The 14,251-nt window shown below is 33.9% G+C and overlaps 1 protein-coding gene across 3 annotated transcripts; it reads left to right on the plus strand.

Annotated features, from left to right (window-relative positions):
• The first annotated feature begins 4,810 nt into the window (after positions 1 to 4,810).
• Positions 4,811 to 13,418, plus strand: LOC145934871 (sorting nexin-13). Of its 3 annotated transcripts, none has more exons than XM_083035688.1 (10): positions 4,811 to 5,011; positions 6,827 to 6,939; positions 7,058 to 7,157; positions 7,306 to 7,392; positions 7,481 to 7,605; positions 7,840 to 8,404; positions 8,631 to 10,199; positions 10,533 to 10,721; positions 10,799 to 11,013; positions 11,108 to 13,418. In XM_083035688.1, exons 1-10 carry the CDS (start codon positions 4,973 to 4,975, stop codon positions 11,436 to 11,438), a joined length of 3,333 nt encoding a protein of 1,110 aa, XP_082891814.1. In that variant the 5' UTR covers positions 4,811 to 4,972; the 3' UTR covers positions 11,439 to 13,418. The 3 variants fall into 3 exon arrangements, with proteins under 3 accessions (XP_082891814.1, XP_082891815.1, XP_082891816.1); XM_083035689.1 differs by lacking the exon at positions 4,811 to 5,011 and adding an exon at positions 5,033 to 5,449; XM_083035690.1 differs by lacking the exon at positions 4,811 to 5,011 and adding an exon at positions 5,033 to 5,318.
• Positions 13,419 to 14,251: the final 833 nt, after the last annotated feature.

Here is a 14,251-nt window from a genome sequence, read left to right on the forward strand (position 1 = left end):
CAATTTCTTAACAATTTATATAATATCTAAGTTTCTCTTGTTTAAATTATTTAAATACATGAACTGAATTAATGTAATTTATAAAAATTAATATATACAAATAATGATATTCACCCTAGGGTTTCTCCATCGGTGCCCGATGCCTCTCCTAGGCCTGCTCCTCCTCTCAGGTCGTCAAAGAGTCCATTCACTAATACGCGCGATACTTTTAACGGCACTCCCGCATTCGTACACGCGATACTTTTAGCGACACTCCCGCACTTGTACGCGCGATACTTTTAACGATACTCCCGCACTTGTACGCGCGATATTTTTAACGGCACTCCCGAATTTTACCTTACCTCTCTGTAACATACAAATATAAAATTTGAATTATAACAGCGTTCAAATTATTATATTACATATATTGTAACATATTACATCTTAAAATATTAAATTAAAATGTTAAAACTTTGTTTTGTTCACATTTTACTGCACATTTAAAATGTGAATAAGATGATTATAACTATATGGGATTAATTAAGAATTTAATAAAAATAATGTCTCTCATATTTATGTAATAATATAATTATATTTTTATTTAATTTTTAATTAATCTTGTACAGTTATAGTAATCATATCCAATAAAAATGTGAACGAAACAAAGTTTTTATATACGGAATACTGTTCTTTTAACAATAATTTCAATGCAGTAGATTGATTATTTATACAGTAAAATAAAATTAAAGACATATGAGTTTGTTCACTCAAAAAATCATTTAAGTCGACTTAAGTTTTTGCACAAAAAAATTGAAGATTCAACTATAATATGATTCAAGTACATTTTGCTACTCAGCAAAATAGGAACGTGTATATTAAAAAATATAAAAGCTGAATAGCATAATGTTTAATAACTCGAATCACAGTTGAATCTTTAATTCAATTTTTTGTGCAAAAACTTAAGTCAACTTAAGTCGTTTTTCGAGTGAACGACTCATATATGAAATTGTTATTTTTAATTTAGCGATTATAACGTACCCAAACATATATACAATGTGATGTAATAATTAGTACATTACGCGAAATACAATTAACTAAGATTTAATTTAAACAAGATTTATCATTTGATCTTTTTTCAGTTTTATTTTAAGACGAAAAAATCAAAATATATTAAAAATTGAAAACTAGAATTTTTAACGTTTAAAATTCAGGGATTTTGTATCTGAAAGGAAAAATGCGCGACACTCTCGGGACATTTTGTATACGAATGAAGAAAATCTTAGCAATGCACGTCCCGACTGCGTCATCCTCTACTTGTGAAACGTCGCTTACCAATACTAAAGGTGAGATATAGAACTTTTCGCGAACCTTTCGATGCTGGTCTTAGATCTCTCGAAAGATTGGAAGGAACTTACCATCCCTTGGGCTGTCACGATTTTTCTCCGTCGACTATTCGCCACTATTCAACCTTATCGACATAGAAAAATCCTGACAACTCTAATGTTTAGTAGATAAATGATCCAATAATGAAGAATTAATATCATTATGCGCAAATAAATAATTTAATTCTTTTTCTACTGTAAATATATATTTACGGTACCAATGTTTCTCATGAAATTGGCATTTCTAAAATAATGTTTCCCTTATAAAATGTTCAAGAAAAATTCACTGTTTTTTTTTTGTTTCACCCTAAAATTATTTAAAAAATTCCTGTTTATAAATTAAAAGATATATTTGAAAAAATAGGATGATATTATTTAATATTTAAATATCTCTTACATCAGTATTTCTAAATACGAGGCCAATAAATATTTAAAAAGTGACTTTTTTTATCGAATTTTCTTATTTTAAGAAACAGATCAATCCATGAATTCGAAAAATTGTTACATTATTAATTTTTATTCACACTATTAATTTATCTGACATAATGTTAGCTAAATCAATTGCACTTGCTTAAAACAGCTTAATTTGTACACGTGCTTTAGTCCTCTTTTAGAAAAAGAGTAATACGAGTAAATATTAACTCTCTGCGAAATTTAATTATAAAAGCTATCACTTTCCGGAGAAATCTTTCGAGAAGTAGATCGAACGGTACGGCCAACAGAACACACCGCCGACGACAAAGTCAGGAACAGATTTGCATTTCGCGCTGGACGCGTTTAGAAAAAGCACGGTGATGCCGCGAGCGGGATTTAACGTTGAATATCAGTGACGCCGCGTGATTAATTAAGTACACGAGACGATAAGACACTCGGAATACTCGGAGAAGCTTCGGCCACGCGATGATAGAATAAAGCTGCCGTTGCCAGACACCTGTGACTCTGAACGGCGAGCAAAAGCGAGAGAAAGAGAAAGAGAAAGAGAGAACAAACCGAATAGTTCAATCACCTCTGAATAGTTAGACCGTTGGCCGTACCGACGAATTTCCGATAGACATTTAATTATCCTCCTTTCTCTCGCCTCTCCAAACGAGGGACTACCTTTCACGAGGTTTCGACCGCTAATTCGGTCCGCTCACTACACATGGTTACCACTTAAGTGCATTGTGGTGAAAAAAACATAAAACATAAAAAAAAACACACCGCAGCTGCGTTTGCAATCCGATATCCGTTGTAAATTGAGACACATTCGTGGTTTTTTTATTTGTTTATTCAAATGGTATATTATTATTTTATTGTTTTTGCGATTTGGACTATTATTTGAGTTGCAACAATGACCTATTCTACAAAAAAATTAAAAAAATAATATAGCCTGCTAGAATAAAATTCCTTGTGTGTATAAAATGTACACTATAACAATTCATTTGATTTTCAAAATAAAATTCTGACAAAGTAAAAATCACATAAAATTTCCATTCTTTTTTTTATACAATCAATTGCAGTATTAAAATTGATTTCTCATTCAAAACAAGCAATTTGAAATATTGTTATTACATTATCACAAGTCTCAAAATCATGCAAAATCGGACGTTAAAATATTTGGAAATAATTCTTGTAGGAAAATTTATGAATATTTCAAGCCACCTGTGTTCGCCATCTTATCGAAATTTAATTATTTATGTAATATTATATATATTAATATATATTAATAATACGATATGAGAAATGATCATTCTTTGTTAAAAATAATATTATTAATATTATTTTATATAATATTGTTAATAATATTATATAAAATAATATTAATAATATATTAATATTATAAGTTATAATATATTAAAATATAATATTAATAATATTATAACATATTAATATATATTAATAATACGATATGAGAAATGATTATTCTTTGTTAAAAATAATATTATTAATATTATTTTATATAATATTGTTAATAATATTATATAAAATAATATTAATAATATATTAATATTATAACTTATAATATATTAATAATATATTAAAATAATATTAATAATATTATAACTTATAATATTATTAATATTATTTTATATATTATTATTAATTTTAATATTGAATATTTTATTAATATTATTATGTCGGTTCTTTTATGATATTTATATAGGAACGCGGAATGTACAGAATAATTTCGACGCAAAATATGCCTAAAGTAGCGTCATGAGAAAAATCACATATACATTGCAGAGATGCAGATGACAAATTACTTACAGTAATAATACTCGTACTTCATTGTTCCTCGCTTGATTCGGTTATTATCTGCTTGGCTATTCCATTATTACACACGGAAATCAGACTGCAAATAAAAATCGCAACGAATTACATATATACATCAAAATTACATAACATTACAGAGATGCAAATGACAAATTACTTACAGTAATAATGCTCGTATTTCATCGTTCCTCGCCTGATTCTATGTATTATCTGCTTGGCTAGTCCCATTATTACACACAATCAAGGGAATCAGACTGCGAACAAAAATCGCAATGAACACGAATCACTATACTTGCGACCGAACGCGACGCGTGAACCGGCTAAACCGAAAAACACAAATATTAGGTCTCAATACACACTTGCTATCGCGCACGATAATAATACTCGACGCCGCTTGTTCCACGCTCGATGCGACACTATTTATTACACCCGCGGATTACTTTGAACGAGTAATAATCGCAAAAAAACCGGGACAATCACGTTACGACGCGACGCGCGGAACGAGGGAAATTTCAACATGGCGCCCCGACAAGCCCACTTCCCGCGCGTCGACAAGCGTTTTCCCGCGCACCGACTCGCGCCTGCGCGCGCATCGACAAGCACTTCCGCCCGCCGCGCTGATTTTTCGATGGCTTGACTATAAGTGCGATACGAATATGAATGAATCCAAACTTTATCGAAATTTGTTTGTCTTTATTCAATATTATATACATATATCAATAATACGATACGAGAGAAAGAGATTCCTCGATCAAGATAATACATCGCGAAAAAGATGCAGAGCGATTCAGACGCGACGCCCGAAGTAGCGCGACAAGGAAAGTCAACGCGCAGATGCGGATAAATTACTTACATCAATAATGCCCGTACATCTTCGTTGTCCCTCGCTTAATTCGTCCCATTGTCCGCTTGATTGTCCCGGTTTCACGCACGAAATCACTTTATTGCGAGCAAAAATCGCGATAAATATACGGACGACAACGCTTCAACACGACGCCCAACCTAACCGGACGAACTGAGTGAAGTTTCGCACGAATGACGTCATAAGGCGCATGCGCGCCGCAATCGCGTCTCGATACCGATCGGTATTGCAGAAATCAGTGTAACCTGTCGATAGCGAAAGATGACAGTAGTTAGTTCGCGCGCTCGCCGCCAGGCGGCGCCTCGCGTGCGGCAGACGTCGCGTAGACTCGCCTCGCGCGACGAGAGGATCGGACGACATGATGTCGACCGACGTATCGCTCAGCAGCGCACCGAGCCGCACCATCTGCGAGGATGTAAATAAAGCGCCGTTTAGCTGACCAGCTGGCCGAGCGTGAGCACTTTCCGTGCGAGACCTGCAATATGCGTTTTGCCGAATGCACGACGACAATCGGTCCGTCGAGCAACTACCAAAGGTAGGCGTAATAGAGAAAAAAAAAAGTACAAAAAATCCTCGCCCGCGCGACACGTCGTCGTCATCCTCTTCGGATGACAAATCCGTACCTCTACGTTTCGCGCGTTTCATCCGATGACGGAGTCATCGTCATTCGGGTCTCGTGATTCGACGGACCCGCGATCGCTTTAGTCGCGTTTCACGCGCCTACCATACGTCAGTAGTGTGACAATTGTGTGTTGTTTGTGCACGCGTTGAGATATGGGAGAGGAGAGGAACGCGCGACAGATATCTAAGTTCGGAGTTCAAGACAACAATCGTCACCTGCGGTAAGAATAGCGAGTCAAGTGCGATCGATTTTTGTCGAAAATAAAGAGGCGAATGTATAATAAAGGTGAGAAAAATGAAGCGGGAGAGAGCGTTTGATCTTGATACACACAAGAGTACATGACAACAAAAGGTATATATATTCTATTATCTATTTCGTAATCTGTTCTTTTCTTATCACAAAACACGCGCTTTGCATTTTTGTCATAGGTTTTTTATTACTCTTGTAACAGAGATATATCTTGAAGATTTATATCTCTTCAGAGTTATATCTCTCTTGACTCTTATTGTGTTTTAAGTGTTTTATTATCTGGAAAAAGATTTCTTTTGAACAAATTTTAATATGAATCATTTTTTTCATTATTATACTTAATAATATACTTTAATCGACTTATAAGCCTGATAAGCCTTATTGCAAACTGTTATATATTTCCCGATTTGTTTACATGCGGAAAAATTAAATTTAATACTTTCTTTGTTCATTGTGTTAACATTACAAAATTTATATTCTATTAATATTCTATTGTATTAATATATAGAACAAATTTTTATATAAATATTAAAAACTTTGATAATATATATGTAAATGTAATAAACTAATCATATATTAAACAGACTAAATAATGACTGAAAAATTTATGTCCACGATAAGATTATAAAAAATTAAAAATCAAATTTATCAAAACACTTTTCAGAGTTCTAAGAATATTTCTCCCAAGAAGATCAACTTTCTAAGTAATCTATAAATAATAAAAGTTATTATATCTGAACAACTACATGTCTATTATATCATAAATAAATAGTCAATTAATCTACAATTTTCTTATAGAATTGATATATAGAGTATTACATTGCCAAAACTAAATTAAAACTAATCTGTAAGTTTTATTTGACATACATTTTTCTTATGTATTATTTTTATTATGTAGACACCAGTTTTTTTCCTACAGATAATTTATTTAGGATAAATATAGACCTCTACATCATCTCTTTCGAATTTCTCTAATCTTCCATATAAAAAATTAATTGTGTTAAAAATAAAGTTATAAATATTTATATACTGCGATCTGTACGAATATATTATACATCATTGTTACAGAATATAACAATTTAATATAAAATATTAATTTGTATCTAAAGAGTATTAAAAAAAAACTAAGCTTCCATTCTATTTTATTCTTGATGCACAAATTATCAATTCCTACCAAGTCTCCTAAGAAGTTGTGCTCTGTGATTATCTATTTTTTTACTGACTCATCGTTAAGTTCTACCCTCTCATTTTCTATTTCTCTGTTTCCTTGTTTCGAGTGATAAGTTACTATTTAACAGACGTGCATGATAAGCTGTCATCGCGTCACATGGAAAAGTCTTAGCAGTACATTTGTCCCGCATTATCTACGCGCGACTTGGCGCTCTTTCGAGATAATTACACCGCATACGCGATTGTACGAACTCCAGAAAGTTATGCTGTAACAATCCATCGACCTACAATAGATTGTTATCTTTGCAGATGAACGTTCCATTGTATGGCGTTCTCGGAGCTGCCGCGATTCTACTTGCTTACATCCTCGGAGTAGAAACGGTCGCAAAACTCCTCGTATGCTTGCTTGCGTTAATTTTAGGGTAAGAGAAGCTCAAGGCTCTTTTCTTTTTTTAGAAACACAAAGATATATGAGATATAGTTAATAAAAATATTAAATTAATGAGAATATGTGAAAAATAGAGGGATCTTTTGTTGCAGGACATTGATCTGTATATATCGAACGTATTCACCGAATCTCAACAATGTAATTAAGTCTGAAAGGGAAGATATAACTAAGAAGACTGAAAAGTTCCGGCAGGTAATTGGAGATTTTTAAATAATTTGATCGCCGCGAATAATATTGTATAAAAGGCGAAATCTTTTTTGTGAATAATTTGTAATATTATATGTTGTATATGTGTAATATTGTATATGTAATATTATATGTTTTTTTTTTTTATTTTCAGTATATATTAGATCTGTCTAGGGAGAGGATGACATTCACATTAGATAAAAGAATAACTGGTAGCCGTATCATTGATGAATCCCTGCAAGTACATACTCAATATTTATAAAACAATATCGACTCGATCTTTCTCCTGATTATTGGAAAGTAGCTTAATGCATCCGTTGTTATTTTAGGAAATCTTAGATTTTTTAATCAGAGATTACGTGGAGCCATGGTACAGTGTTGTTACAGATGATGAAGAGTTCATCTATTCTGTTCGAGATACTGCTCAAAAAATCGCCATCAATGTCGCAAATCGGTATATATAAAATATGTAAAAGTTTTTTATTAATTATTTTAATGTATTGTATCACAGAATCGGAATATTTTACTAGATTTCTTCAATCTTATTAAATTCATTTTAGATACGTTTTCCTTTTTATATATATACTATACTATTTATTTTCAATATATAAAGAAATATGAGAGAAATGATCACTATTATTTCCTATCGATTAAATAGTCTTCTATGTAATATCAATGTACAAAACAGGGTCAAGAGCGTCGATTGGATACCGTACTTGACTACGCGACTCGTTGACGATGCAGCTTCACATGTCAGGCTATATCGACAAGCAAGCGCGAGGATGAAGCAATTACGATCGAATAGGATTCAAAAGGATAGCGCCAGCTCGAGCACATCGGGTGGAACGCCAAAGAAGACGCCGACTCATCGCCGGAACAAGAGCGAAACCGATGTATCCTGGTATTCACAGTCGAAATTTTATATACCCAACTTATCGTCGCTCACCGAGCCGATCGAATCATCTGGCGAAGAGAAGGAAGATGAATCGCTGGAGAAGATATTCTTTGATCTCGAAGTACAGATGGAGAATAATCTGATATGCAGGGACCTAGTATGCACGAACGACACCCAGGAATTAGAATTCCTGAGTGAGATATCCGAGATCCTGTTGTATCTGGTGCTACCCAAAGCGGATTTCGATTGTTTGACTGTGAGATTTATTTTAAGAGAGCTGTTAGTGAACGTTATAATCAGACCGTTGTTGGATCTGTTCTCCGATCCTGATTACATTAATCAGGCATGTATATGGCTGGTACGTACAACAGTAAAATGTAAAATTCATTGATTAATTTTTTAATTACAAATTCGAGAGCTTTAATTTATTTAACTTTAAAGCTTTCTGAAAATGTTATTTTTGAGAGAATATTATTAAATTCGTATTATTTATTTTCACTTTTTTTATCACGTCTCATATATATAGCACTAATTTCCTACTTAAATCATATGTAATATTTTGATCTTTTTCTTTTTTGTTTTAGTGTACTAAGGAGAGTAGTTTACCAAGTGATATCTTTTTAACAGTAATTAGAATAACAGACAATTTAGATGAATTAATGGCGACGAAAAATATAATCTGTAAAGAAATAGCACATTTACGTTCGAAGGATTCGGGCGGAGACGATGATCTATCGGTGAAGCAACAATTGAACAGTCTGCTTTACGTGAAAAAAATCTTAGAAACGAGGATTATCGGTATGCAGGAGGGCTTGGAAACAGAAACGGATGGGATCGGCGCTCAACCGGAATGGAACAGATTGCTCATTCCGGGTCAGAAATTAGTTAATTTGCCGTTAGACGAATTGCTGAAGAACAATATCGCCCTCAGTTATTTCATCGATTACATGACCTCCATAAATGCGGAGGCGTACCTGTTCTTTTACCTAAATATCTACGGATGGAGAGTCTCGGCCGAGCAACAAATATCGGACATAGAACTGCAGAAGATCCAGAGCGCTCAGTCCGGCGGTTCAGGGGTGATCGGTGCTAAACGCAAGAACGCGGATCTAGACAATCTGAAGGAGGCGGCCATGAAAATTTACCAGCAATATCTCAGCGACAAAGCATCGCCTAAACTGCAATTGGACGATACGCTGGTGAAGAGTTTGCTGACCAAGATGAAGACGGAGTCGGTCAAGGAGACTTGGTTCGACGAGCTGAGAAATTGCTGCTACGAAAAGCTGCAGAATGAGGACAGATTCCTGCCGGGCTTCAAAAGATCGCTAGCTTACGTCAAGTTGCTCGCCGAATTGGATCTGCTGAAAGATCCAATTTCCGAAGACGATGCAAAATCCTTGGACAGCATCAGCTTGTCTAGTACAAACAACGAATTGGACACTCTGGAAGAATTGTCCGAGACGAACGACACGACGAAACCTGTTTTAACCGTGAAGGAAGGCACTAAGAAATCGAATTCCTCGTCGAGCTTAGCAAGTATAGGAGAGGCGAACGAAGATAGAGCGTCCGACGAAGTTGACGCGGACAGCAATCTAAAGAGTGCGAAATATGCTCGTAAGGAATCCATCCCGGAGATGGAGCAAATCGGCGAGAAGAAAGACGTTTCGTTTTACGTGGAAACAAACGCGGAACAATTTGTCAAGTTGGACGAAAACAACTACGATCAAAATGCAATTAAAAAACTACAGCAGGGCCGCTTCGAGATCACTGCCACGATAATAGAGACCGGTATCGTCAACGATCGCGGGAAAACGTACGGCATATACGCCGTAGCGGTCACGAAAAACTACGACTCGGGTTACAAGGAGAAGTGGCACATTTACAGACGATACTCCGACTTTTACGATCTGCATCAGAAAATCAAGGAGAAGTATTACGATTTGGCCAAGATACCTTTCCCCGCGAAAAAGGCTTTTCACAACATGGAGCGCACCGTGTTGGAAAGACGAATGCTGATGTTGAATGCTTGGTTGTGTCAACTCACGAAACCTGCAATCGTTGATGGTCACATGGGACTGCAGAATTTGTTATTAGCCTTCTTGGAGCAAGGAGATTATGACAAGGGAGTCACCGGCGGGCAGATATCGAGAACGGTAAGTTATATATTGCAGAATTTTTAATTTATATGGTCAAATAAATCAAATTTTTATAGGTAATTAAAAAATATATATATATATATTATTATTAATAAAAATTGTACATAATTTATTTATAACTTATATTTATAACTTGTAATCTTGATATTAATATTTTATTATAATAATAATATATATTTATCAATCTTTAAATGTTTCGTCGTGTAAAGATAAAAAGAGAGAGTATAATAATATATATATAAAAAGAGAGAGATAATAATATATATAATAATAATTTAATAATAATTATTATTATAAGGAAATAACTAATTGAGAATATTTATTTTACAGATAGATACTTTAATGAATCCTTTAAAGACGTCCATGAAAAACGTTACACAGGCAGTCAAAACGATGCCAGATAACATGTTAAGTACGGTGGATGGCGTGATGGACAATCTCAGCAAATTTTTCGGCAATCCTAAAAAGACGAGTATATTTTACGAGAACACCAAAGTCGGCGCCAGTCTCGATACAGAGGTATTTACACACGTTCGCGATATTAGTATGTCGAATTAATCATTGCATTAATTAATCATTTTAATGTGTATTTTTAGACTGACGACAACATACCATTGCGAATTATGTTATTACTGATGGACGAGATCTTTGATTTGAAAGTACGAAATCAGTGGCTAAGGCGACGTATTATAACACTGTTACGTCAAATAATTCGCACGATGTTCGGGGACATAGTTAATAGGAGAATAGTAGAATATGTATCATTCTTAACCAGCCCGTCGAAAGTTGCGGGATATTTACGCTTGTTCAAGTAAGTAGTTGTTATAATTTTAATTCTTTTTTTATAGTTATAAAATTATTTATTTTATTAATTCTTATTATTTTTATTAATCGCGTGTTTACAGGAACAGCTTCTGGCCGAACGGTGTGAAAGCCGAAAATAAACCGCCACGAGACACGGAAATGAAGAACAGAACGCGAGTGGCAGCTAAAGTAGCTTTGCTTTCGTGTCTTTCGGACGAACTGAAACATATCATAGGTAGCGAGACAACGAGACGCGGGTTGTTGAGAGTGTTTGAACTGTTTCAGCGGCCCGTATTAAACAGAAGACTGTTATACGTGTTGCTGGAGGGTGTCGCGGAGACTCTATTCCCGCAAAACAATCTAGTGACGGTTTTCAGGAAACTGTATTCGGTTTCACCGAGGGTAAGGAATAAAGGCAAAACGAGATCCTGATGGAAGAGCAGAACGGACTGATGTCCGGATGCAATAGTACACGAGGACGACGGCACAGTCAAAATAACTAGTAAGATTAAGAATCTCAATTTTGAATGAAGATACATTGTTTCTTTAGCTTAGAGATTTACGATATTTAGAAAATACACACTCTCGTGCAAAGTGTCCAATATAAGAGAAACATATTTAAAATATCTGCATCTATAACTCATTGAGCTCTTATTCGACTTTTATCTTTAGTTTTTTTTTCTCTCTTTTTATCTTTATACGACGAAACATTTAAAAATTGATAAAACACTATTTTTTTTAGAAACGCGAGCAATCACAAATATCGCAATTTTCGTGGAATTAAATATTTTCTCCTATTTTTCAAAGAAAAAATTGTTTACTTGTTTATCTTTTATTTTGTAGAACGTAGCGTTATGTCAGAATGCTAATTGTAACATGTACTTAATATATATACTATGTATATGTGTGTTAAAGAGTTTATAGATTGTATCCACAATCCTGCTTTTTATAAATTTTTATTTTGTCGTTTTCTGTTTCTAAATACAAACTATTGAATACAAGCTCTTGTTGAATGCAGACTTTCTATAAAATATCTGTGCTGTGATTGAGCGTTAGTTCAATATTTCAACGACTTAAAGCTAATAGTAGTTTATTCGAGCTCAATGGGTTAATGAGATGTCAATCGTTACGCTTATTGAGATTACTGAATGTCGTTTATTCTCTTCAAAACAGTCCTCTGAATCGCGATGCGAAATGCATACATATGTACGCTATTGTAACGGACACCCGTCGCGCCTACAGCTCCGACAGGGAACAAAACGAAAGTTATACGCTTTCATATCTCGATTTATACGTTCAACGATGCGCATGTTGGAAAAGTTCCATCCTATTGAGTTGTTAGTTAATCGGCGCCAGAAATCTTTTTAAATAGAATAACGTAATGAAAATATCCTAAAATTGAATTTTCTAAGAAATTGTCTCATTTAATTACATTGAAACTTGATATAAAAAATATATAAATAATAAGTAAACTTGCTCTTAAAATAAGATGATGTTCTAGATCCATAAAAATTAATTCAACATTTTATTTTAAAAACTAAAATATATTAAAGATAATCTTTATGGCTTCTCTCTTCTTAGAGGTCTCTTATTAGATCACTTAGGTAGATCGTTTTCTCGTATTAAAATATATTGAAAATAATCATTGATGGCGCAATAAAAAAAACAAGTGGTATAGAACTTTTCCGCAATGTGTGCAGCTATTCTAAGTGATCTAGTGGCCAAAAAGTACGATATACGAATTTCAATATCGATATTACGTAACCGAGTCTGCTATTCTCTCGTCGGTATTTTAATGTAGGATAATAATATAAAACAAAATAAAAAAACTCACGAATTCCTTGTGATTACCTCGTAGGGAAATGCAATAAGGTCCACGGAAACATTCCACTTGCATTTTAAGCTATTACACCGGATAATTAGTTAATTATTCTTTTTACGAAAAACGGGAAACTATAATATACACTTCTACGTAGATGTAAAGAGAACACTAAACATCACAATTTACTTAAGTTGTTAAGGCGATGCAATCAATTTAGACAGATAATATAATTTATCGCAGACGTTATACTTAATTATTTATGTTGAAATTATGCTCGGTAATTTATTCGTGCCATTCGCGGTCGAGTAAGCACCTATCTCTGTATCCACTTACTCTTATCGGCGAAAAATTATTAACAATTAGCGATAGCGTTCTTCGAAGATCTGTAAAAATTTAGAAGGGCATTTCCTTCGCGTCGAAAATATAAAACACAATTGTATAAAATTGTTATACATTACTCCATCGTACGTCTGTATATAGAGTTATCTCATGTTAAAACGCCATACACTTATCATGTTCACTTATTAAAGGAACTATTTATAACTTGGGTAGGAGTTTCTAATTTTATCCCTAAACGTTTCCACATTTATTTCGATAGACGATAGATATACATATATAATTCCCAATATTTTTATTTAGACAATAGATAAATATATAATATGTAGATAAATAAATACAATAGATATAATAAATACAATAGACAATAGATAAATTCTTTGATATCACATATATATATAATATGCGCATAAAACTGGCGATAATATTTGATTTTAACATATCTCTCTTTTTTTATCATAATACTATTATATAATTATTTATATGAAATTGTGCTCTCTCTTAAAGTTTCAATGTAACTCGTAAAGAAACCAAGAACAAAGTTTATCACAGAACTATGATATTAACAATCAATCTTGAAACTGCGAAAATTGGATTAATTTTTTCGAGTCTTCAAGAAGATAAATTGTGCGCTGCGACTCAAGTTAGAATGTATCATCATCTAATTAGTCTAAGTACTCATAATGATTCGGCTAACTATAAGTCGAGATGACTTAAGTGAACGTTTTTTGGTTTCGAGCTTACTTAGTTAAATCTAGTCGACCGCTGGTTCAAGCGGACCCCTAAAGAAGCGAAAGAACGAACGACAATAGACGAGGGTGTTCGAAAACAAAAGAAGTTTATTGCCGAAGGAGCACGCGGCGGCTACCACCACCACGAAAACGAGGGATGAAAAAGGGAGAAAGGGATGTTCGAGAAAGAAATGGAGGGGCGACCAGTGCGTCCGCCATGAACATCATCCCCCCGAGTCGCGTACTTTGTACCGCTTCTCTCTTAACTAGAACTTCACGAATCGACGTGATTTTTTTAAAAATACATTTGCCGTCTGGACGGAAAATGACAAATTTATTTTTTCCAAATTAATAAA

This window comes from Prenolepis imparis, unplaced genomic scaffold, assembly GCF_030444845.1.
Source record: "Prenolepis imparis isolate NDT839.2.m4 unplaced genomic scaffold, iyPreImpa1.0 SCAF_4, whole genome shotgun sequence".
Lineage (NCBI taxonomy): Eukaryota > Metazoa > Arthropoda > Insecta > Hymenoptera > Formicidae > Prenolepis > Prenolepis imparis.